At 42.1% G+C, this 21,419-nt stretch overlaps 1 protein-coding gene across 1 annotated transcript in view; it reads left to right on the forward strand.

Moving 5' to 3' along the window:
• The window catches only part of CLMP (CXADR-like membrane protein), a 40,711-nt gene that overhangs the window by 15,684 nt on the left and 3,608 nt on the right, over positions 1 to 21,419 (forward strand). Inside the window, 4 exon segments of the mRNA XM_010286124.1 lie at positions 19,002 to 19,159; positions 19,842 to 20,043; positions 20,865 to 21,032; positions 21,390 to 21,419. The exon segment at positions 21,390 to 21,419 is cut by the window's right edge and continues 108 nt beyond it. Of these exon segments, the coding sequence (XP_010284426.1) occupies positions 19,002 to 19,159; positions 19,842 to 20,043; positions 20,865 to 21,032; positions 21,390 to 21,419 (558 nt within the window).

Here is a 21,419-nt window from a genome sequence, read left to right on the forward strand (position 1 = left end):
TTGTTTCTAGTATTAGAAGCTGGTCTGAGAGAAAGAATACAGGAACAGGGTGAAAGAGAGACTCTTCCCTGGCCAGTTTTTTCCTGATGTTTATAGTCCCCAAATAACTAATATACTAATTTAGCCATACTTCCTGCTGTCAGCCCATAGGTTTTGCCACAGTTATTCATACCCTTGATTCAGTTCTGTGAGCTGTCATGGTTGCATCAAACTCTGACAGATGCCTTAGAAACTCTGCAATAACCCTAATAAGTATTTCACTTCTCTTGCATAGATTCAGCCAGTGAGTCAGACTCTTCCTGCCTGAGAGCAAACATCGAAATAAGGAGTTGGGAATTACTGAACCAGATGAGACTGACAGTTTATGTATAAGACTGTTTCACTTAAAAATGGTCCAGTATTAAATGGAGGCGGAAGAAACTCCATACTGACAGTATGTGGAATCATGTGCTTATCTGGGAAACTTATTGCTGAATATTAGGTGGTTAGGGAAAAATGATGCATTTATATACTTGCAGTAATAAACCTAATGTAACTTGTGATTCAGCTTTTTAAATATGTAATGTCTTCCTGAATACAAGTTAAGCACCTCAAATTTATTTTCTGGTAGCCAGATACTCTATTTCTGTGCATTCCTGAGCAAAATGTGTCTTCTGCCTTTGCCAGTCTGTAACATTACAACACTAGGTGCTTACGGTCATGCCTTCTCACCAAGGGTAAGCAGCCACTGATGATGCCAGTTTCAGTAGTAGCCTCTGCCTTGTGGGACTAGACCTTTCAGGAAGGGAAAGGTGGAAGTCTGTTTAAAGGACTGCAAACTCAAGTCTTTTTTGCTTTCTCAGGTTGTGGGAAAGGACTGTGTGTCAGGTTTTGCTGGTACTGCAGGCTTACTGTTCTATTATAAGCCCACTGTGATTGCAAGTCTGTCTTCTAATGGATTTTAAGTGCCTGGTAGAAGTACTATATGCACAGAGGAGAAACTGGGATGCTATTTAGCATATACACCTCCTTGAGATGACGTACCCAGCTTGCCATGGGAAAGAGGGAACCAATCTATGAAGGAAACTTGCCAAAGATGTGTTTCAGTGTGAGCTTACTGAGATTTTATTGGAGAGCATATTTCGTGGCCCATATCTGAGTATAAATAAAAGGCATGGACACTGGGTATATAGGTCTGAACTGCTGAACTTCAGTGGATCTGAGTCGGCTGTAATAGGGAAGACAGGCTGCATAATTTCTCAGATTGATAGGAGTTGAAACAAAAATAGGCTAGGGAAACTGTTGAGGAATTTGAGCTTTGGCTTTGTGAAGCTTCGTGTAGCCTCAGGTGATTTTCTGAAGAGCTGGCCTTCCAGATGTCCCTGTACTCTCACAGCCATGAACTTTTTTCTCTGGCTGGTTCAGGACAGAAGAAATGCGTAAATAATTGGAATGTGGTCCTTTGTTTAGGAGCTTGTGCCTCGGGAGTCTTGCTTAGTCTGTGTCAGGGTAAAGGTCTCTGCAGTAAACCTCTGGCACAAGGCTACTTTTTTTTAGACTCTAAAACAATGCAGCCAAGTGGCATTTAGCTCAAGGAAGGAATGTGAACTGTTTGAGACTGGGAGATGACTTTGTCTGACAGCAAGCATAGTCCATACATAAAGCTCTGTCAGAAAGTGCTGTCTGGCATCTCTTGGCACCTCTCAAGTTTTACCTGCTTACCTGTAAATATTTATTTTATGAGCACCAGTGTGTCCAGGTGAACAGACAAAGGATGACATGATAGAGACTTTGCCCAGACCAAGAGGTGGGGTGCTGTGATTGATTCCCTGAAAAGAGGGAGAGAACTTAAGTTATGCAAATCCCATCCGCAGTTCTGAATGAGCCCTGGATCCTAACATCAGCTGACAGCTAAGGCTGCTTCATGCTAAACAAGGGTCTTTAAGAGCCGGTAGCTAGAAGTTGAACCTTGATGAAGGCAGGATAGAAGCTAAAGACTGAAGCAATTACCAGGGAGTTATGTGCCACTGAAGCAGTCTGTCAGTGGAGCAAGTAGGGCTAGTTCTTGGTAAGAGATGCTAATAGAACTGCAAACTGTCAACCTGCAGACAACATGGTTATGTGTGTGGTCTCTGCTATGCTGAAAACTTGGGTGATCAAAACTTGTCTATTCTGACTTTGAAAATCTATTGTGTGTTGCACTTCATTCTTACAATTGTATTCTGGATTGAGACCTAATTTGGTAGCATTGATGGAACTATACACTTAAAATGTCCCATTGAACTCTTATGGGCTTAAAATATGCATTCTGAGGTAAAACAGGAGGAGTTCCACAGAGCTGCATAGTGTATTACCATTAAGTGAGGTGGCAAGTGCTGATGTTGGTAGATAAATGTATGTCAATGAGTGGAGCAAGTCAGTTCTTACATTCTAAAAAAGACCCTGTGGGTGTCTGACTTACTCTTCTGTTTATTTGTTTTCTTTAGTTTGTCTGTTTAAATATCTTTTTTTGTATCAATCTAAGTTTCATATTAGCATAGAGGCCTGACTTACCCTTAACTTATTGTAAGGATACATTCAAGGCTGCTTTTGTTATTTTGAGAAATCACATGGGGTTTGAGGTTTTGTCAACCTCTCCAGCTATTTAAAAAAAATGCTTAACAACAGAAGTTCACATATCAATTTTCCCTGCTGTTTATACCCATAAAGTCTTTGCAGCCTGAATAAAGTCTTTAAAAACAATGGACTTTCTGGATATACAGCAGCTGTTTGAATGCTGCATCAGGAAGAGGGTACTTTAATTGCTTTCCAGAGTAGCAGGCAAAGAGAAAGTACTATGCATATGTAGGTATAGAGTATGTTCTTTCATTGGCCCTCTTTGTTCTATGCTGCTGCTCAGTCTCTACCAAAGAGCATAGAAAACCAGAGGAATTTGAATCCAAGTACAGGCTCTTAATTCGCAACATGTGAATGGGTTTGAAATTATGTGAGGAGTTAACATCCCTGTTGCTTTGCAAAACATCTTCAGCTGTCCAGTTTTTCCCCAGCCACTTGATAACCTAAAGATTAAGTCTCAAATACTCTTCTATTTGTCTTGTATACACAAGTTTTAAGATGCCCAGAATCGTGACTGTCTTATTCTGTATGCAGCATCTAAAGAATATATCCTTGTCTGAGGACTTAGCCTAATGTAAATTAGATCAAGCCACATGTCTAACAGATGTCTTCAATTAGCCAAATTATGTAGGCAGAAAAACAGGAGTAGAAGTGAATTTTTACTAAGTAGTAATTTGGTCCTAAATACGAAAGCTTCAGATACTCTATTTCTCAACTGCCTCAGCCTTTGAAATAGTCAGATTCACCACACCAAGAGCCTTACAATAGCAGGGAGGCACCAGGCTGCTGCTTGTTTGTTGCATTTATTTTTTGACTGTTTATTTATTTGATCTTAAAAGTTCTTTGGGGGAATCGCTTATCAGCTCTAAAATGTGGTTGCACCAGTAAATAAGAAGCAGTGACATTAAAAGTAATTGACATTAAAATGTTGTGACGTTAAAATTAATCATGTTTGATGGATGTTAGAGACTGAATCTGCAAGGCTCCGGGGTTCATGTTTTAGCAAGTTTTGACATTCATTCTCCCCCTGAGTTCCTGCAGCAGTTGTGTAACTGCCTTCCCCACCCGCTGGTCCTGAAGCCTTAAGCAGGGAGGGGTTGCGGCTTTGGAAAGAAGGGGTTTTCTTGGAATTCACTGCTTAGTAGCTTGGGGTGAAGGGCTTGTTCTATTCTCCATCCAGTGAACTAGTGTCAGATTCTCAAAATCAACACAGTATTGTGAAATGAGTTTCCTAGTGGGCAACATAAGGTTGAAGGTGAAAGGGACCACTGGGATGTTTGCAGCAGAGCCGATGGAGTTCTGGAGCATTTGTTGCCTGTGCTATGGCAGTTCCAGGCAGAAGTAGCCTTGCAAGAAAACCTGGCTTTTGTGTGCAAGTAGGGATTTTTTGGTTGCCATTTTTAGTAGCAATGGGAAAATACTTAGTTTTTGTACCAATTCTGCAAGGTTTGGAGGGAAACATGCACTTGCTGGTTCTGCTCATGTGGTTCCAGCACTAAATGAAAAAAGAGATGGATAGTGTTTTCTTCAGGATCTGGAGTTCCTCAAGGAGCTGGAGGGGATGTCGTATAACCTAACACCTGTATTTTACAGCCAAGTTCTTTAGCAGCATCCAGGAACATGGTGAGCGATAGGAACGGCTGATGGATGGTCACTATTCCCATGCTTCCTTGGTGAAGCAAGAATTAGGTGAAATTGTAGCTCCTGCTCCTCTTCTTTAGGGTGGCTGAAGCTTACCTAGAGATGTTCCCTCCAGGCAGGGAGTGAGGGATGTAGCATTTCTTGTTTACAGTATAACATTTTCCAACTTCCTTTTTTAGCAGTGTGAAGCTTGAAGGGGCCTCAGAAAAATGAACCCATGTATTGGGCAAGAAGCCAGCTATCTCCTTGCAGCTTGAGCTCTGTCTGTGCTGGCTTTACTTTCTGTCCTGTTTGGAAACTAGAAGTAATGAGCTGATGAGCAGCTTTTTTTTTTCCTTTTCCACTGTGGTCTGTACCGGGTGCCAGTCTTTGTGAAAGTCAGCACAGTGGGCTTATAGCCTTTTTCCATGGCCTTTTCTTGGCACTGAGTGGTAACTTGCATGAGACTCAGTGTAACTTGACTTTCAGGAAGCAAAAAGACTGTGTTGTAAGTGAATTTAGCTGGAGTTAAAGCTTGGCCTGGTGGTCAGGGGCACTGAGAACTCCATCTTTCTGCAAGCAGCCAGTCAAGAGATGCTTCCAGTGCATAGTTTGTTTTGGATGGACCTTGTGAATTGTAGACCTTATTCCCCACTCTGCCACTGATTCCTTGTGACTTTGGTCTGGCTTGTGTCCCTAGTTATCGACGGGCAAATGGAGCTTTCACTATCTGTTTTCTTTTGCAAACTGAAAACAATATACTTCAGAGTGTCACTGTGAGGCTGAGAGAAGAACACTGAGATCTTGGCATGGGAGGGTCAATGGGAGAGTCGTGATTTTTGTCCTTTTAATTGTACAATGTGCACAAGTCACACTGTGGGGCTCCGCTGGGGGAAGGTAATGTTAAGGATGTTTTTTGCTTATGCAATACAAAACTAGTTAATTGACTGCCACTGGACAAAGTCCATAAGGTTTAAAAAAAGTAATTAAGTGATGGACTTTACTGAATATACTGTTTCCTTTTCTTTACACTTTTCTATTTCTCTTTGGCAATATCGAAGTCTCTGAGGCATAACAGATAGGCTTGAGTATCCGTAACTTCTGGATGTGTAAGGTAAAGTATAAAAAAAGTTACAGATGAGATTTTTTTTTTGATGGCTGGTCTGTGGAGGTGCTGAAGACCTGCAGCTGTGCATGCCTTCAGTGAAGGGTACGAGGGTGAACAGCAGCTTGGGGAGGCAGAGAAAGACCAGAGTGCTCAGTTTAGACAGCCAGTGTTTTTATCTAGTCATCTTTCCGACTGAAAATGCCTTCTTAAAGCAGGGTGGGGGAGAAGCTGTGTCAGCTCCTATTAAAGAAAATGGACTTTTCTAGAGAAGCCAAACCAGCAAAAACCCATGAGTGCTGCAGAGACTAGCCAAATACTTTGGCAGCTTTTTGTGGCAATTCTGGCTCAAGAACATTGGGCATTTTTGAAGACAAAATTAACCCATTGGAACACTGAATAGCAATAATATAAAAAGTTATTTTCAACTTGCAGGAAAGCATATTTTATGGCTTTTGAAGAGAGGATACCTCCTACAAACCTAGATTTATATGCATTTCCAGGATCACTGATAGGGTATGGAGATTAAGGAAGCAAGGGAGTGTTTGAGCTCCCCAGTTCTTGATTCAATTCCCTCTGTCAGAGCACTGCTCGAAAATGTACTGTGCAAATATTAAGGTTTTACCTTAGCATGTTTGCTTTGCCCCTTTGTGCCACTTTCTGTGGCTGGTTAATGATTTAGTTATTTTTCTGGCACTTTGAAATAAATCTCAGTGTTGTCCAAGTAAATATTGGGCAAAACCTAATGTTAAATAGATATGTCTTTACTTGCAAGTTCAGGTAATAGAGAAACAGTATCAGGTGATGTATCTGATCAGTTAGAACAGCTTGTTTTTTCTATCATGTGGAGAGAGAAAAATAAAAAAAGCTGGTACTGGAGTGAAACTGGAGACGGCTGTGACCTGCTCACAGATACTGTCAGTGGTAAAAGAGGTTGAATTCATCGAATAAATTATGTGCTCAATTATCCCCACAGACCACACATGCTAGGAGAGCTGGGGTTTACTGTAAATGTGGCTGACAGATGGCTGCCAGAGATTACAATGGACTTAATCATTGAGGAGCCCACCACCCTGATCTAGCAGCTGTGTACACAGTTTGTGTCATGGTGGCTGAAACCAAACTGTGGGACTTAAGAACTTCCATGTAGCTAAGGTAGTGGGAGAGGAGCATGTATGCTTTTTTTCTGGGCAGTCTAGAAGTTGCAGTGAAGCAGGAAGGCCTAAGGCTTAGGGGATGAGACTTGAGTCTCCTGGGTCTCTTTGACCTGTGGTAAGTCCTAGAGCTTGTCATAGAACTGTATAAATTGGAAGGGATTTCTGGAGGTCTCTGGCTCAAAGCAGGGTCAGCTTACATCAGGCTGCTCAGGATTTCAGCCAGTCCACTTCTGAATAGCTCCAAGGATGCAGATTCCATAATCTGAGCCTCTCTGTCAGTGGTTAACTGTTCTCATAGTGAATTTTTTTCCTACTATCTGACTGGAATTCCCCTTTTTAGAACTTGTCTATTGTCTCTCATCCACTTGTTCTGCACCTCTGAGAAGTCTGGCTCCGATGTCTCTAATTTTGTTCCCTTTGTAAACTTTACGTATGCATCCCTGAGGCATGCAGGTTTTCTTACGTAAATTGAAGAGGACAGAAGTGAGGTGCAGAGAAGCTGCAGCTTGTTCAGGAAACCTTACTTCTCTACTGGGGCTTGAAGTCCTTTTCTAGCTTCAGCTTTCCTAGCAGGAAGCTTAGATGAATTTCCTGAGAAGTCCCCACTGCCAAGTCTCCCAATTCATTCAGTAGAAATTCCTCCTCCATCACTTCGTGTCAGACTGTACGGATCCACTGAGATCCTTGTTTCCATGGAATGTCTGCATTCTTGCACTAGTTCTGAATTCCTTCTGTTCTGTAGCTTATATCCTTTCCCCTTTGCAGATAAAACACCTGGGGTTTTGTGGGACAAGGTGAATGTGAGCCAGCTACGTGCCCTTGTGGCGATAGTGGCCAACAGCATCCTGGGCTGCATCGGGAAGACTGTAGGTCAAGAGAGGTGATCCTCCATCTTTACTCAGCACTGCTGAGTTCATATGTAAAGTACTGTGTCCCATTTTGGGCTCCCCACTGTGAGATTAATATACTGGAATGAGTCCAGCTAAGGACCACAAAGATGAGTAAGGGACTGGAGTGTCTGCTTGGAGCAGGGCATTGGACTAGATCATCTCTGGATGTCCCTTCTGACCTCCACTACCCTGTGGTTCTAAAGCAGTTCTAATGAAACTGAGATAACGGGAGGTTATGGTAGGTTGGCTGTTGTCCTCAACAGCAGTTTTAAAAGTGGCTCTGAAAGTGATGCATGCATGTGTTGATCACAACAGAAACCAAAGTAGAGGTGTTGACAAGATGGGAATACTGTAGTATAGTCTATTGTTTGTTCTCAAACTAGCCTTTTCTCCAACACTTTATTTCAACACCTGCTTTATGATAAGTCAGGGCTGTTGATAGAAACACTTCTTGACATTGAGGAAATCAGTTGGTCGAGTTGTGGTAGGGACCTTAGTCTGAATAAGAACACAGGAAAAGTTCAGTGATGCTTTTAAGTTGGTCAGATCTCTTAGATAAACTGAAAAGGAGGGTGGAAATACAGAGTCACAGTGGTGGAGCTGGTCATGTGTGCTGGCCATTCCTCCTAGGCTTACTTCTGTATACTTCACCTGACCTTTACAGTATGTTTCTTGATAAGATGCCTGACCTTTTCACATCCAGTTAGCAGATTTGTTCAACTGTTGCCTGAATCCCATTTTTACCCTTCTGCCCCCTCCAAACCCCTCTTCCTGTTCAGCATCTCTGAAACATTGTGCTTGCTAACCAGAGCTTGATGATGTACTGTAGCTATCAGGCAGGGCTTTTTTTTTTTCTCTCAGAATGCTGATACCAAAATGCCTGTTTTTATGAAGGGCTCTGCCTCCCCGGTCTTACTTGGGGCATCCCTCACTTCAGGACAAGGGACATGTGCCAGAGGAGAACTAGATTGCTCTTTTGAGCAAAGGTCACAGGAATATTTGGCAGATGTGATGCTTGCATGTTCTCATTCAGGGTTTCCCCTAGCAATGGCCCTAGGCTTTTTACAGATTTTGTTGCTTTGCAGAGTCCTTGGTATTTGCAAACATGCAAAATACATGTAACATGCATTTCAGCTGCTGGCATTGGAACCCTACAGTGAGCAGAGAAGACAATCTGCTTCCCTGCCAATCTTGTTTCTATTGCAGAGGCAGTTTGATATGACTGTTAGAAATGAAGTAGCTCAGTGTGGTTCAGCTCTGGTAGATTCTGAGCTGTTTAACTCTGCAATAGTATCCTCCCTGTACAGTTTGCAGGTTTTATTTAGCTCAAGTAATACTGAAGCTTTGTTGTCATCTTTTTACATGAATGTTTGAAAGCCAGTTAAAATTGGGTTTAAAAAGACAGTACTTTGAGCATGCTTCTATTTCTGAGGGAAGTGAAATGGATCTGCTTTCTGTTTTAGTCCTTGTGCCTTTTCCAAACATCTTATATGGTGACTTAATTCATGCTTTGAACTTTTGAAGTAACACTAGGGTTTTGATAAATCTACATTAAGATTAAAAATGAAACAACACAGGTTTATAAGGAGACAGTTGAAAACGAACAAATAATATGCTTTTCCACATGCTTTTCAATGTTCCAAAACTTTTCACAGAAGAGAAAAAATGGAGGAATTCTTCATTTTCTTGTTGCTTAGGTTGCAGCATTGTTGCTGCACTTAACCAACTTGATTAATGTAACTTTATTGTATAGTCATGTCCTTTTTAGGATTGTAGGCTGTTAAGTGGAATGGATCCAGAAGCTGGAATGTGGCCCTCAGCTCACAAACTGCAGTCCTGTGGGTAGTGGAATCCTCCCCAGACTTCACCATCTCTGGCTATTGTCAGTGCATGAGAATGCCTTAGGTTCAGCTGTACTCCTGACAGTTCCTGAAAGAAAAATAAAAATATGCAGGAATCTATCATACTTTATTCTGTGTTAAATAATGTTTCCTTATTTCCTGTGTCTGACTTTTCAGTCCTTTTCTTAACTCCAGAATCACTTGCAGCAGCTGTTCAGTGTTGCTGTTCGTTAAAATAGCTGTTGTGCTCCACTTTGGAAAGCTGTCCCTCTGAAGGGAGAATCCTTTCCAAATTATGCTTGCCTCTTTTAAAGTCAGTGCAAGTTCTCATGAGTATAGTATTCAGTCTAGTATTTGGTTTGTAAATGTTACTGGGAAGAATCTTGGGATCCTTTTGAGCCCAGGGCCTTGCCAAATGCGAGATCAGACTGCCTTCAGTACAATGCAAACTAATATTCAGTGTGTAGAGATTTAGTGAATTGTCTGCATGATGCCAGCTTCCTAAAATGCAGTTGGTGGATGTCACTTTCAGCATTTTACAGTGGGGTTTGCATTCCTTGGTAATCCCCGCTTGCTCAATTTGTAGCTCTGATTCAGAAAGTGGGATTTACGGAGCTCCGCCTCTATTTGTCTGAGACCTTGGTGTACATCTCCAGATGCCATAACTCCCTGTAACCCTGGGAAAAAAAACAAGAGAAAAGATGTATCTGTTCTCAGAGTCTGCTTGCAGCTGGTACGCTGTTGTGCCAAATTCTAGGAAAAATGCAGGGAGGGGGTTGAATCATAGTGATAAGATAATTAAGAACCTGATCCTCCTTTTCTCTTCCTTCTGGTTCATACTGGAGCCAGTGCAAGGGCGATTAAGAGAATGAGGTTTCTTTTAATTTTCTAACCTCTGGTGGGTTCAGTAAATGCAAAGTAATTGATCCTAACTACTGTAGCACTGGTGTGAAATAGAGGCTGCAAACAGCCAGGTAGGCAGTATCTGTAACCGTCACTTCTAGAGTTATGCTGCTGCTGTTCCTGGTCCTGTGCTCAGACCATAACAGTGCACCTTGTGCTCATCCCAGAAGTGCTGCAGAGTTTAATGTACCTTTTTCCCAAGACTTACGGTGGTGGTGATGGGGAGGAGCTGCTGCTGCTGTTCATTTTCTGCCCTAGGGTAGGCTGTAGCTGAGGATTTGAGATTGAGTGAATACGAGAAGTGACAGGGTGCTAATACATTAGGCATTCATTTTGTATCATATTAGTAGTGCTTGTAGTGGATAAGTGACATGTCATACCATGTTATGTGCAATTATGAGTATGCAACTGAATGTCTCATTGAGGTAACGTGGACGTGCTGAACAGGGATTGAAGCCTGTACCTTAAAACCACAACAGACTTCCTTGAAAATCGCAGTAACTTCTTCCTTGAAACTCAGTACCTTCTGAGTTTCTTGGTATGTTTTTTGGCGAGCTTAAAACAAGTTGAATTTCTATGACAAAAAGCAGCAGAAAAGCACAATCAGCTCAGTGTTTTCTGTTTAACATCTGGCACTTTGCTAAGGCAAAAAAGGGAGAGGGAATCCTCGGTACAAGAATGGTTTTGTTGTCAGTCTTTATCAATCTCTCAAGTATCTTCCTCTCTCCCCGATTTTCAGAGTTATCTCAGCTGATGCAACCTACTCCTTGGATTTTGAAATTGGTGAAGAAAGATCTGATGGACAAATACTATTTTGAAAACAGTTTTGTTGCTGTCTCTTTTGGTTTGTATTCTGGATTCTGCTTGGTGTCTGCCTTGGGCAGGTAACTTCGTTTTTGTGTGCCTTCATTTTTACATCTGTGAACTGACAGCAACAATAGGCTCCCTGGAAGACTGAGGCCGAAGCATACTTCTCAGAAGACACCCTAGAAATTATTACTGAAACCATATTCTCATACTTTAAAGTCTCATTTGAAACAGGGCAAGAAGAGTGAAATTTCTGATGTTTAGGGGTGGAATGTCTTGTTCTCTTGCTTTCCTCAATACAGAGCTTTCAGGGTATGCAAAGCAGCCCAGAGATGCTTGCAGCGTGGGGATATCAGACAGACATAGGTGCTTCAGCCCCCAAGGAATCTGTGGTATGTACTGACAAGCTCTCTGTACAGATTTAGTCCACACAGCTTGAAATCACCAGCTGCATTACTGAAAGCCTTAGCTGAGCTCTCTTACTGTAACCAGAAGACACCTGGACCGTTTTACTGATAATGTGGCCTGGACTAAAGGCTAAGGGACTTCACGCATTCCTCTGTACAAATGCTCTGTGAACCATTGAATAGGAAGATGCAGTTCTGATGCCTTGTCTTCTGTTCTCTAGTCACCAGGGATGTAAACCCAGGATCTCCTACTTTTACTTGATTTTAAAATGCGATGAGAAAATAGGCAGGTGCAGTACATACATAGCTGCTGGCTGCCTGTGAAGATCCTCAGCTAATGGAAAGCTTCAATGTTTCTCCAGTATTCCGAAGTCTCTCCTGGCTTTGGATTCAATTGTGTGTGGTGGTGCTGAAGGCAAACTTCCTGTTGGCATTTTCAGGGACAGAATTTTACCTCGAGTTTAGGAACGTATAGATAAGATCCTCAGGTTGCATGTGGCCACAGGCAGCTCAGGATCAGTCTTTCATCTGCCTTTAATCTACTAGAGAAACCCTGAGTTTTCCCTAAGGAATATTTTATCCTTGCTGCTGGGGCCATTGGTGAGACCCAAACCTGCACTGGGCGGACTATCTCATTTGTGCCTGAGGGTGGTGTGAAGACATCGTGCATTTAGACACACGTCTGCCATTACGCTGGTAACAGCCATCCCACAGCTCAATTCCCTGGCTCATGCAAGACTGACGAGGGAAGGATTGGTGACCTGTGCTTCTGCAGCTGGTGATATTTCTGTTGGTAGGAGCCTGTGTATCACCAGCCAGATTCTAGCTCCCTCCTGCACTCCTGCTTAGCTGTTGCAAACCTCTCAAAATCAGAGGCTTTGCTCTGTAAAATGTTGCTTTTTCTGTTCTTGGGCCTTCCTTGCTTCTCAGCAGTTTCAATTCCAAATGCTTCACATCACCCCTTGGAAACTCTGCAATGTGCAGGACTCTTCCCCTTTGCTTTCTGTTGTAACAGCCTCCTCAAACCTCAGCCCAAGCACATGTGGTTCCAATTACAGAGAACTTCTGCAATGCTATGTGGATACGGATGGGGATAGGCTGACCTCTTCATTTTAACACAGCTAGCCTGTTCCTGTGGGAGCTGACTGTTAGCTCACATTTTTCTTATTTGAGATGCTTTTGCTTCACAACCAAATTCCTGAAATCAAAGGGGAGGCGGCAGGGAGCAGGCTGCAGGCAGCATGCACGGGCGACTGGGTGTTGGTCACTTGGGGCACTGGAGCTCTTGGGAGACGGTGGCTTTTGGCCTTTATGTCTCTGCCAGCCAAGGAATACAGAAAGCAGATGTCCCAGAGCACAGCCTTGGCTGAGTTAATTATCCTTAGGAGACTTCGGCCGCCCCCAGCTTCTCCTCCCTTGCACAAAGAATGTGAAATAGCTGTCTGAAAGAAGACACTACTTTATATTTATTTTGGCCTAAAATGCTGTCAGGGTAACTGTTAGGGCCAGTGTGGTCTGAGGCTGAGCAGGGGGTGGTGACCTTGTGGGTTCTCCTTACAGCCCTGGAACAAACCAATGTAACTATCCACTGTCTTGGTTTATCCCCAGCAGAAACTAGGGAAAAGAGTCAAAGGGGATAACAGAAAAGCCTTAATGTGTGTGTCTGTCATCATAACTCAGCAGTAATAGTTAGGGGCAGAAGTTTGGTTACTTAGTAGAGCGCTTAATTTTAAGACCTACTGAGCCTTAAATACTTAACTGTAGAACTAGTGTCTGTAGTGTCTTCAGCACTTAGCTGATTTGAGCTTCCAAGTCACTCAAGCACCTCTGAAAGTTTCATTCAAGATGTAATTCTTTGGCCATAGCAGTAGTTGTCAGCCTCCTATTTAAGCATGTAGAATTCTAAATTTGTTGGGCAAAATCTGAGCATTTTGCAATATATTACCACTGTAATGACTTCAGGCTGGAGTGGGGGACGGGCTTTTGCTTTTTCCCCTAAAGAAGCTTGGTAAATCATTTCCTATAAGACTGTAGCAAGACCAAACTAACAGATGTGAAATGTCTTAAATTCCTGGCATGAAGGGGTGGTTCAGAGTTGCAACATGGCAGCTTTTTGGTCCTGGGCTTTTTGTTTCTTAATTCTCAAACATATTGTTCTTGTGTATTTTTAATTTAGACAGAGGCTCTGTTTTCAAATATTTCTTGTGGGATAAATGTTTTTAGCATAAGTGAGTCAAATGTGCAGGATTATCTAGCTAGAGGAATGCTGCAAGCCTGAAAAATTCTGTGGAAATTTCTTTGGGCTAATTTAAACTGTTTAAATAGAAAGTTTTTGCAAATTTGAATCACTTTGATTAAAATGAAGTATTTATACAAGCAGTTCAGCCTGCAGGTCTAGCTGAGACCAGCTATAGCATGAGACTGTCAGATGCACAGAGGTGTTTTTTTCAACAGCCTACCTGGATTTTGGGAAGAATGTGTGTTAATGACTACAGGACCAAAACTTCCTTCTCAGAAGGACCCCATTTTCAGATAGTGGAATCACACAGAAGTGAAAATAACGTTTAAGAGTATCCCAAGAAGGACTCAAAATCAGACCACAAAATTATGGGTCACACTCGAGAGAACTTGTCAGTAGGGGACTGCTCTTCTTTCAGAAAGGATGTGATGCACCTTGACAACAGTGGCCATTCACTCTTCCTGTCACATTTTCGTCCAGGAAACATTTTGATATTAATGAACAAAAGCAGATAGAGCACCTATCACAGGTGAAATGGAAATTGTCCAGACAGTGCTATGAACTGTGCATGTAGATACTACTGGAATTCCTGCTTTTGTTGTTGTATTGAAGAAAGTTTTCCTCAGCAGCACATCCGAGTCACTTGCTTCCTGACTCTCTTCCCTCTGGTGCTTGTACAGGAGTTGCAGGAAAATTACAGGATTCACTTCTCCTTGGACATCAGTATCTTGGAATAGTCTGTTGCAAATGTAATGCTTGATAAAAAGCCAGAATGATAAAGTGTAGCTGAATAAACTTCAAAGAAGTTCCTGGAACACCTGAAATTTTTCAAGACTTGTTTTGGATATTGACATCTTAAATGAATTTGGTGTGGATATGGTGGATATTCACATCTTAAATGAATTTAGTGTGGATTTGGTTTGGGGCAAGTCTACAAAGCATCATTATGGATGTCATGTATCTCAATTCTCAGTCTTTTCTAGGCTGTTCTTCCTGATTCCAGCAGTTAAGTGATACAGCACAAATTACTACTTTTTTAGAAGTATAATCTATATTTAGCATTGCTCCCTAATTCAAGCTGCCTGAACCTAATGAATGATTTAGATATGGAAGCTCTTTAGCTTTTAGCACATAAATTTGCCTACAAACAAAAATGTCTGAAACATTTATTTTCACTTTGATTCTGCTTGTAATACGTTTATGTGCCTTGTGGATATATATATATTTGCTTTTGTTGATGCATGTATGTGCATTTGTGTATATACATATATACTTGTTTTATTGGGTAAGCATGAAAATAAACCGGGCTTCATAATAGCATGTATATGAAAGCACATGTGATCATGTGAAGGATTTAGACATGAAAACACTACTTTGCATGGTCATAATCTATGATAAGGTCAAATACAGTCCCAACTTGCTCAGCATTTCTTGTGCAGGAGATGGTTCCTTCCCTCTACACCTGTTTCAAAGGGCAGGCTTTTCTGGAATTCAGACCTTCTTATAATATGGGATATATTCAAAATCAGGACTCTTTTTAAAAGTGTTGAAATGAGTTCTGGGAAATGCTTTAAGATCTTTGCGTAAGAGAGAAGATGCAGATATTGTCCACTTTTTTCGTTAAAATCCGCTATGCATGCAAGGCAGAATGGCCTGTTATTGAGGGCTAAAAATCCCTTTGTGTGCCCTGGCCCAGCCTGTGCCTTTCCCCTAGTAAATCTGTGCTTGTGCTGTGTGGGTGCTGTCTATTTGGGCATGCTAGCTTTGGTATTGTTGAAAATATTTGTTGCTCTGTATTTCTTGGATATTTAAAACATCAGTGAGGGATGAAAGACAATAATCTTCCTCCCTTGTCTGCAGGGTGTTGGGTGAGTTATTGTCATCTGCACAATAGAGCAAACATTTAAACATTACAATGGTCTCCTTCCCCCCCCCAAATACAGACCGCTACATTGCCTGTGGTGCGTCAGCAAGCCTGGCCCTGCACCCAACACTTTTTCAGGCCTACGGCCAACGCTTTCAAAATGCTGCAGCTGCAATAAGCTTTAGCGTTCCTGCTCCGCAGGAGGAATAAACCAACCTCCCTCTGAAGTCATGGGACATAGGCTGAGTAAGGCCCATGAGTAAAGCTGAAAGAAGCGATTCGCAAATAGCTCTTTGTAGCATAAAGAGCCGCACAAAGGATGTGGAAGGGGAAGAGGGTTTTGAGGGTAAGAACTGCGGAGCCTGCATAGATGTGGCATTACTGAGCGACACTCTTGGATCCGACTTCTGGGAAAATCGTCTGTTGTCTTAACCGGTTGTCTACTGCAGCCAGCCCTGAAGGCGTTGCTCTCGGCGGGCTCTGCCCTCGTGTGGCTGCGAAGCTCTTTAAGGCGCAGAGGTGTGGAGCCGTTTGGTGATCCGTCCAGCAGAGCAAGAGTGCTTGGCAGCAGCAAGCTGCTTTTGCAAACCAGCCAGTGTGTGTCCTGGCCAGTATATGAATATGTTTGCTGCTCTAAGGGGTTGTCCGTAAGCAGACGCTCTTTTTAGTACTCATTTAAATGAAACTTAAACTGGTGGGGGGTGGCTGGAATAAATGGTAAAAGCACTGTCAGCAAAATCGCATTTCTTTAACCTGTTCTTGCCTAGGTCTCATCTACACAAATACAAGAAAATTTCAAAGGGCGTTATTCTTTGTTGAATAGTAAAGCACTTAAAATAACCTAGAGGTGGCTTGGACGTGTTCTCTAGTTCCTTTTACTTTGAGGCATATATATTATGAATTCCAGCATGTATTTAAAGGTAAACTTCCATTTCACCGTTGCCTGCTGCAGTGAGACCCTACCCAAACTATTGAAAGGCTTGTTCACATTAAGCTCTCTTTGGATTTTGCGTGGGTAATTTTCATAACTGGCACCTTACGTTGGGTACTTTTATGAAGCTGTGTCTTGAGCTTCCTTTTGACTTTGTACAGGTGTAGATGACTGGAAAGAAAGTGAGGGTTTTTTCTAGAACACCTGCAATATTACAGACTTCCTTGTGAGTTTGTGGGTAGTATTAAAGAACTAATAAGGACTAAAGGGAAAAGTTTGGGTTTTTTAATAAGACAGACATGTCGTGGAAAAGTACGCGATGTGCATGACAATCTGATTATCGGTTCAATGATGAATCAGCTCCAAATTATCTCTGATTGCATGTATTGAAAAAAACAAAGGGTGCTTTAGAAATTTGCAGTCGCTATCTCACTGGATGTCTCCTTGATTTTACTCCCATTTAGAGGATGAGCTTACAGGCACAGGGCTCTTTCTCAAATCTAGAGCATGTTTGCTGGGGGCTACAAGAATAGACCAAGGCGTGAGCTGCCCTAAAAACAGTTTGTCTGAGCCAGAGAGGAATGCAGGTGGTGGTTGTTACAAAGGTGATTTATAATTCTGATCAAAGCGTTTAATGTAAAGCTACATTTTAAAAAGTACAATACCCTGAGTTTTGCACAAAACCTCAGTGCTCTGCTGACACAGGACTTTGAAAATGTTGCAAATGTTACGTGAATGCTCACTCCTGCGGTGCTTAAATTAAACTTATTGATCAGTCGTCAGCGTGTTAATGAAGGCAGCCCGCAGCAATGTGGGCTGTAGGAAAAAGCAGGCATTCGTCTTAGGCAGAATGTATAATTGTATTTGGCAGATGGAGCTTTGAGACTAGTGAATCCAGTGATAAACTGGATTAATTTTCCCTTTAAAGAAAGCAGCTAATGTGGCTGAAAAGGAGCTTTCACTCATTGATTCGTGCAGAGATCCGTGTAGGGGAGGAGAGCTTAATTCTTTGACTCCACCTGCTTTAAAATTCTAGGTGTTTTATATATGTGCATGCATATAAATGATAGCTTTTATAGAAGTGCTTGGCAAGTATTGATTAAATAATTAAATATCAGAAGCTCAGGAGCTGAGAGATGGTCATGCTAACAACTCAGAGGCAGATCTGAGAATGGGAACAAGAACTGAATCAATTTTCTAAAACCAGAGTTCGCACTGAAGACACAGAAAAAGCCGAGGAACTCGGGCACTGTCATGTTGGATGTAATTTTTCCTGTTTATTTTTTTCACACAGAGGAAAGGTTAAAGTTTCCCTGTGTAAGTACAGGAACAAATTTAGCCTATGCAACTAGAGCTTTTTATGCTCTTGCCAGTAGTCTTGCTATATAATCACAGGATTGTGTGTTCCATCACACATGTGACTTCTTAGTGCTGCAAACTCTCAGTCTTAATCAGTTTCAATAATTTACAATAATTGGTCCAAGAAACAAGGTATTTCATGTCATATCACAGGAGGGGGAAAAAATGCTTTTAGGCTTTCTTCTTGCACAGCAAAACTTAAGAACAACACAATTGCACTCTGAAGATTCATACACAGAGGCAGTTGGCATTTGTGTCCCGGAAATCCCCACGGAAACTTGGATGGGAAAATTTGTATTTGGTGTCATAGCAGATCCGGGGTGTCCCTGTCCTAAATGCCGGTACTTTTCCATACCTCTCAACTTCTGGGTCAATTTTAATTGAGTGCGAACTTACCACGGTGAGTCCATGCGTTATCAAAAGTTGGAGATGGGCAAAGCTAAGAATCGACCCCTGATTTTGTTCATTTTTAGCAGGGACGCAGCATAGAAAGAAAATCGGAAAGAAAGTGTGAGTTTCACAGTGACTAACGCACTGCGCGTTGAACGTCATGTTTTTCTGCAGTGCACCATCTCCTGGGCCAGGTTTTAGGGAGTTAACCTGCCTTTTGGGTTTTACTGGGTAACATTTAAAAAGCTCTGCTTCCCTCCAGTGGTTTGGCTTGGCAATGTCTTCCTTTTTTTTTTTTTTAAATCCTGAAAAACCGTTTTTTACAACTTTTTTTGGGTTTTTTTTTTTACTTTGCTATTCAAAGACACTTCACTAGCCTACTTGTACTGTGCCTTTCTTAAGGTTAACCCTCTTGTTCCCAGGCTGGTCTCTTATTTCCAGTGCTGAAATGCACGCGGTGAACATCATCCAGTGTTAGGGAAGAGACTCCAAGCCTTGTCAGACTGACATAGGAATAAAGCGATGGGCTCTGAAGGTCTTCTGGGTGGAAATACTGCTTATGAATTAAGGTAATAAAAGGCGAAGGCAAAACTGAGGAGATTAACTGATATTTTGAGTGCATAGGGGATGTGGGTGTGACTTCAGTGTTGACAGCTCTGGAGTGTGAAGCCATCTGCTCTTCATACTTAAATATTAGTGTGAAATTAACTGCCTATGTATGTATAAATGTCCCCTTTAATCAGCTGCAATCTGTTCAGGAAGCCAAGCTGTTGGGTTTTCTTTGCTGTGAAGCAAATGAGGAGGAATCCAGCAAAACCTAAGCTAGCAACGCTTTGTCAGTGCAGAGATGCATCCTTAATCCTGGCCTCTGACCACCAGCATCTGTCTTGCAGCTTCCTGTTCGGTTTGGCTGTCTGAGGCTCAGACTGAATTTAAGAGAGTGGCTGAAGAAAATGTGACTTTGCCCTGTCATCACCGCCTGGGCCTCCTGGAGCAAGGGAGCCTGGATATTGAGTGGCTGCTGCACGTTTCGGAGACAGTACAAAAAGCGGTAGGTTCAGACAGCATTAGCATCTGCTCAGAAAATTGTCTTATTTCTATGTTGACATGAGCAGCAGCCATTGACTTAAAGAGACTTCTGTGATGAACTTTCCAAGTTACTCTGATTAAGTAAGCAGAGTTTAGAAAAGTCAGCTGATTTATACAGAGAGATTTAGAACATATAAAAGCTATTTGATATTCATGTATGCTGTATTGGAGCAGGTTGTGTTACAATCAAGTTTCCTTTAAACTAACACTGTTATGTAATCAGTCATTATGGGATAAACTCCAGAATTACCCTTCACATTTTCAAAAACAACCTTGGATTTTGTAGGCCCAGTTTTTGAAACCTTGGTTTCAGGAAAAAATATAATAGTTTTTTACTTATAAAAATCGGATCTGCAGTAACTTAAATTAGCTAGCCAAAACTAGCCAAAATTAAAGACTGCTTTTATATACTATGGCATAAGTTGACGTCTACTTTGACACTAGCATGAATGCTCCAGTATAAGTCTCTACTGTCAATACAGTTTATATATCAGTCTCAGACTTGAAATCCAGGTGTATGACGCTTGGCAAGTCACTTAACTAAGCAGAGCCTTAGTCTACAGTTCCTGGAAACACTTTGATTTGTTGTTGTGTGTGAAAGTAAAATTATAACTGGCGGATCAGTGACTGTCTCTGCTCCTCAGGTGATCACTTACTCTGGAGGCCGTGTTTATGATGACCTGAATGAGGAACAGAAAGGGCGTGTTTCCTTCACATCCAACTTCCTTGCTGGAGATGCATCCTTACAAATCATATCTCTGCAGTCTAGCGATGCGGGGAAGTACATATGCAAGGTTAAAAATGCTGGGCAATACGAATGGGCTCGCATCACCCTGAAGGTTGTAGGTAAGGTCACTTTATTGTTCTTCCGAAGAGGAAAAAAAAAATCACTAGACTCATTTCCTGGAGAGAGATTTATTTCAGCAGGGTATAAATACAAAGACATCTTATCATCGGGTTTCACTGTCCAAGTCCGTATTTGCCTTTGCAATGTTGGCAAGGGACGGGGCACAGGAAGAGCCTCGAGAACTGTTTTGAGGTAAGTATAATCACCTGCAAAATCATATGAACTGTTCTTTACAGATTATCTCTATGATCTCATCACACAAACTAGACTGATATTCTAGCTTAGCTGGTGATCACCCTGTACAGATCTGCTGAGGACTCTGGGTTCACGTCCCTTGACCCTAAACTGATCCGAGTCAGTGGAGATGAATAAGCTGCTGGGGTTACCATTTCTCTTCCCTGACTTCACTTTACTGGTTGTTTTTTGGCACGTATGCAGTCATCCTGTGGAAGAAGTGCTGTGGGGAGGAGAAAGAAACGGAGAAGTAGGGGGAGGGAAATGATGTTCTTTAAATAGTACCTAGAAGAGGAATGCAGTGATACAGCTTCACTGCCGCGAGTATCCATGAGGCAGACTGCCCCAGAATCATATAATGCGTCATTTCTATATCTAAGCCAGCTAGCTCCATCTCTTGGACTATGAAGTCGCACGCAGATGCAGCTGAAGTCTCCTAACAAACGTTGCTAGTGTAATTCCTTAATGCGTTTCAGAGAAGCCAGCTCTTGGAAGCTGCTTAAATTGCATACTTTGCCAAAGAAAGGGTTTTCCACTGAGAAAATAATCTGCTATATTTGCATGACTTGTCTTCTATTTCGTCTAGAAAAACCTTCCAAGCCCAAATGCTGGCTGGAAGGGGAGCTGTTGGAAGGAAAGGAACTGTCCTTGCAGTGTCGTTCCACCTCTGGCACTGCACCCATCTCCTACCGATGGCAGCGCATAAATGAGGAAGACGAGAGAGCTGAACATCTCCCACCTACATCAAGAGTCAGTAAGTCAGGTTGTTTCCTCTTGGAGCTCTCTGTACACTCAAAGCCAGATAACCACCCACATGTACAGGCGCATGTACAGTCATGTGCCTGCTTCTTAAATGGGGATCACTTGGTGGCAGTGATAGCAATGGCATACCAGTATCTCTCACTACTGCAGCTGAATGCTGTGATGTGCTCCACCCTAAACAAGGTTGTTCAGTGTTTTACTGAAGGTTGACACATTATCTTTTGTGAGGCATCATTGATTGTTCTTGAACTGATTTGTTCCGAAAGTTCAATTTCTGCTTCTGTGTCCTATCCACTGTTAAGGTTTCTTAGTCTTTTTTTGATTAATCCTGGTGTTTTTCTTGTTTCAGACATTTCTAATCCCGGGCAAGTCCTGCTGA

This window comes from Phaethon lepturus, unplaced genomic scaffold (genome assembly GCF_000687285.1).
Source record: "Phaethon lepturus isolate BGI_N335 unplaced genomic scaffold, ASM68728v1 scaffold38354, whole genome shotgun sequence".
Taxonomy (NCBI): Eukaryota; Metazoa; Chordata; class Aves; order Phaethontiformes; family Phaethontidae; genus Phaethon; species Phaethon lepturus.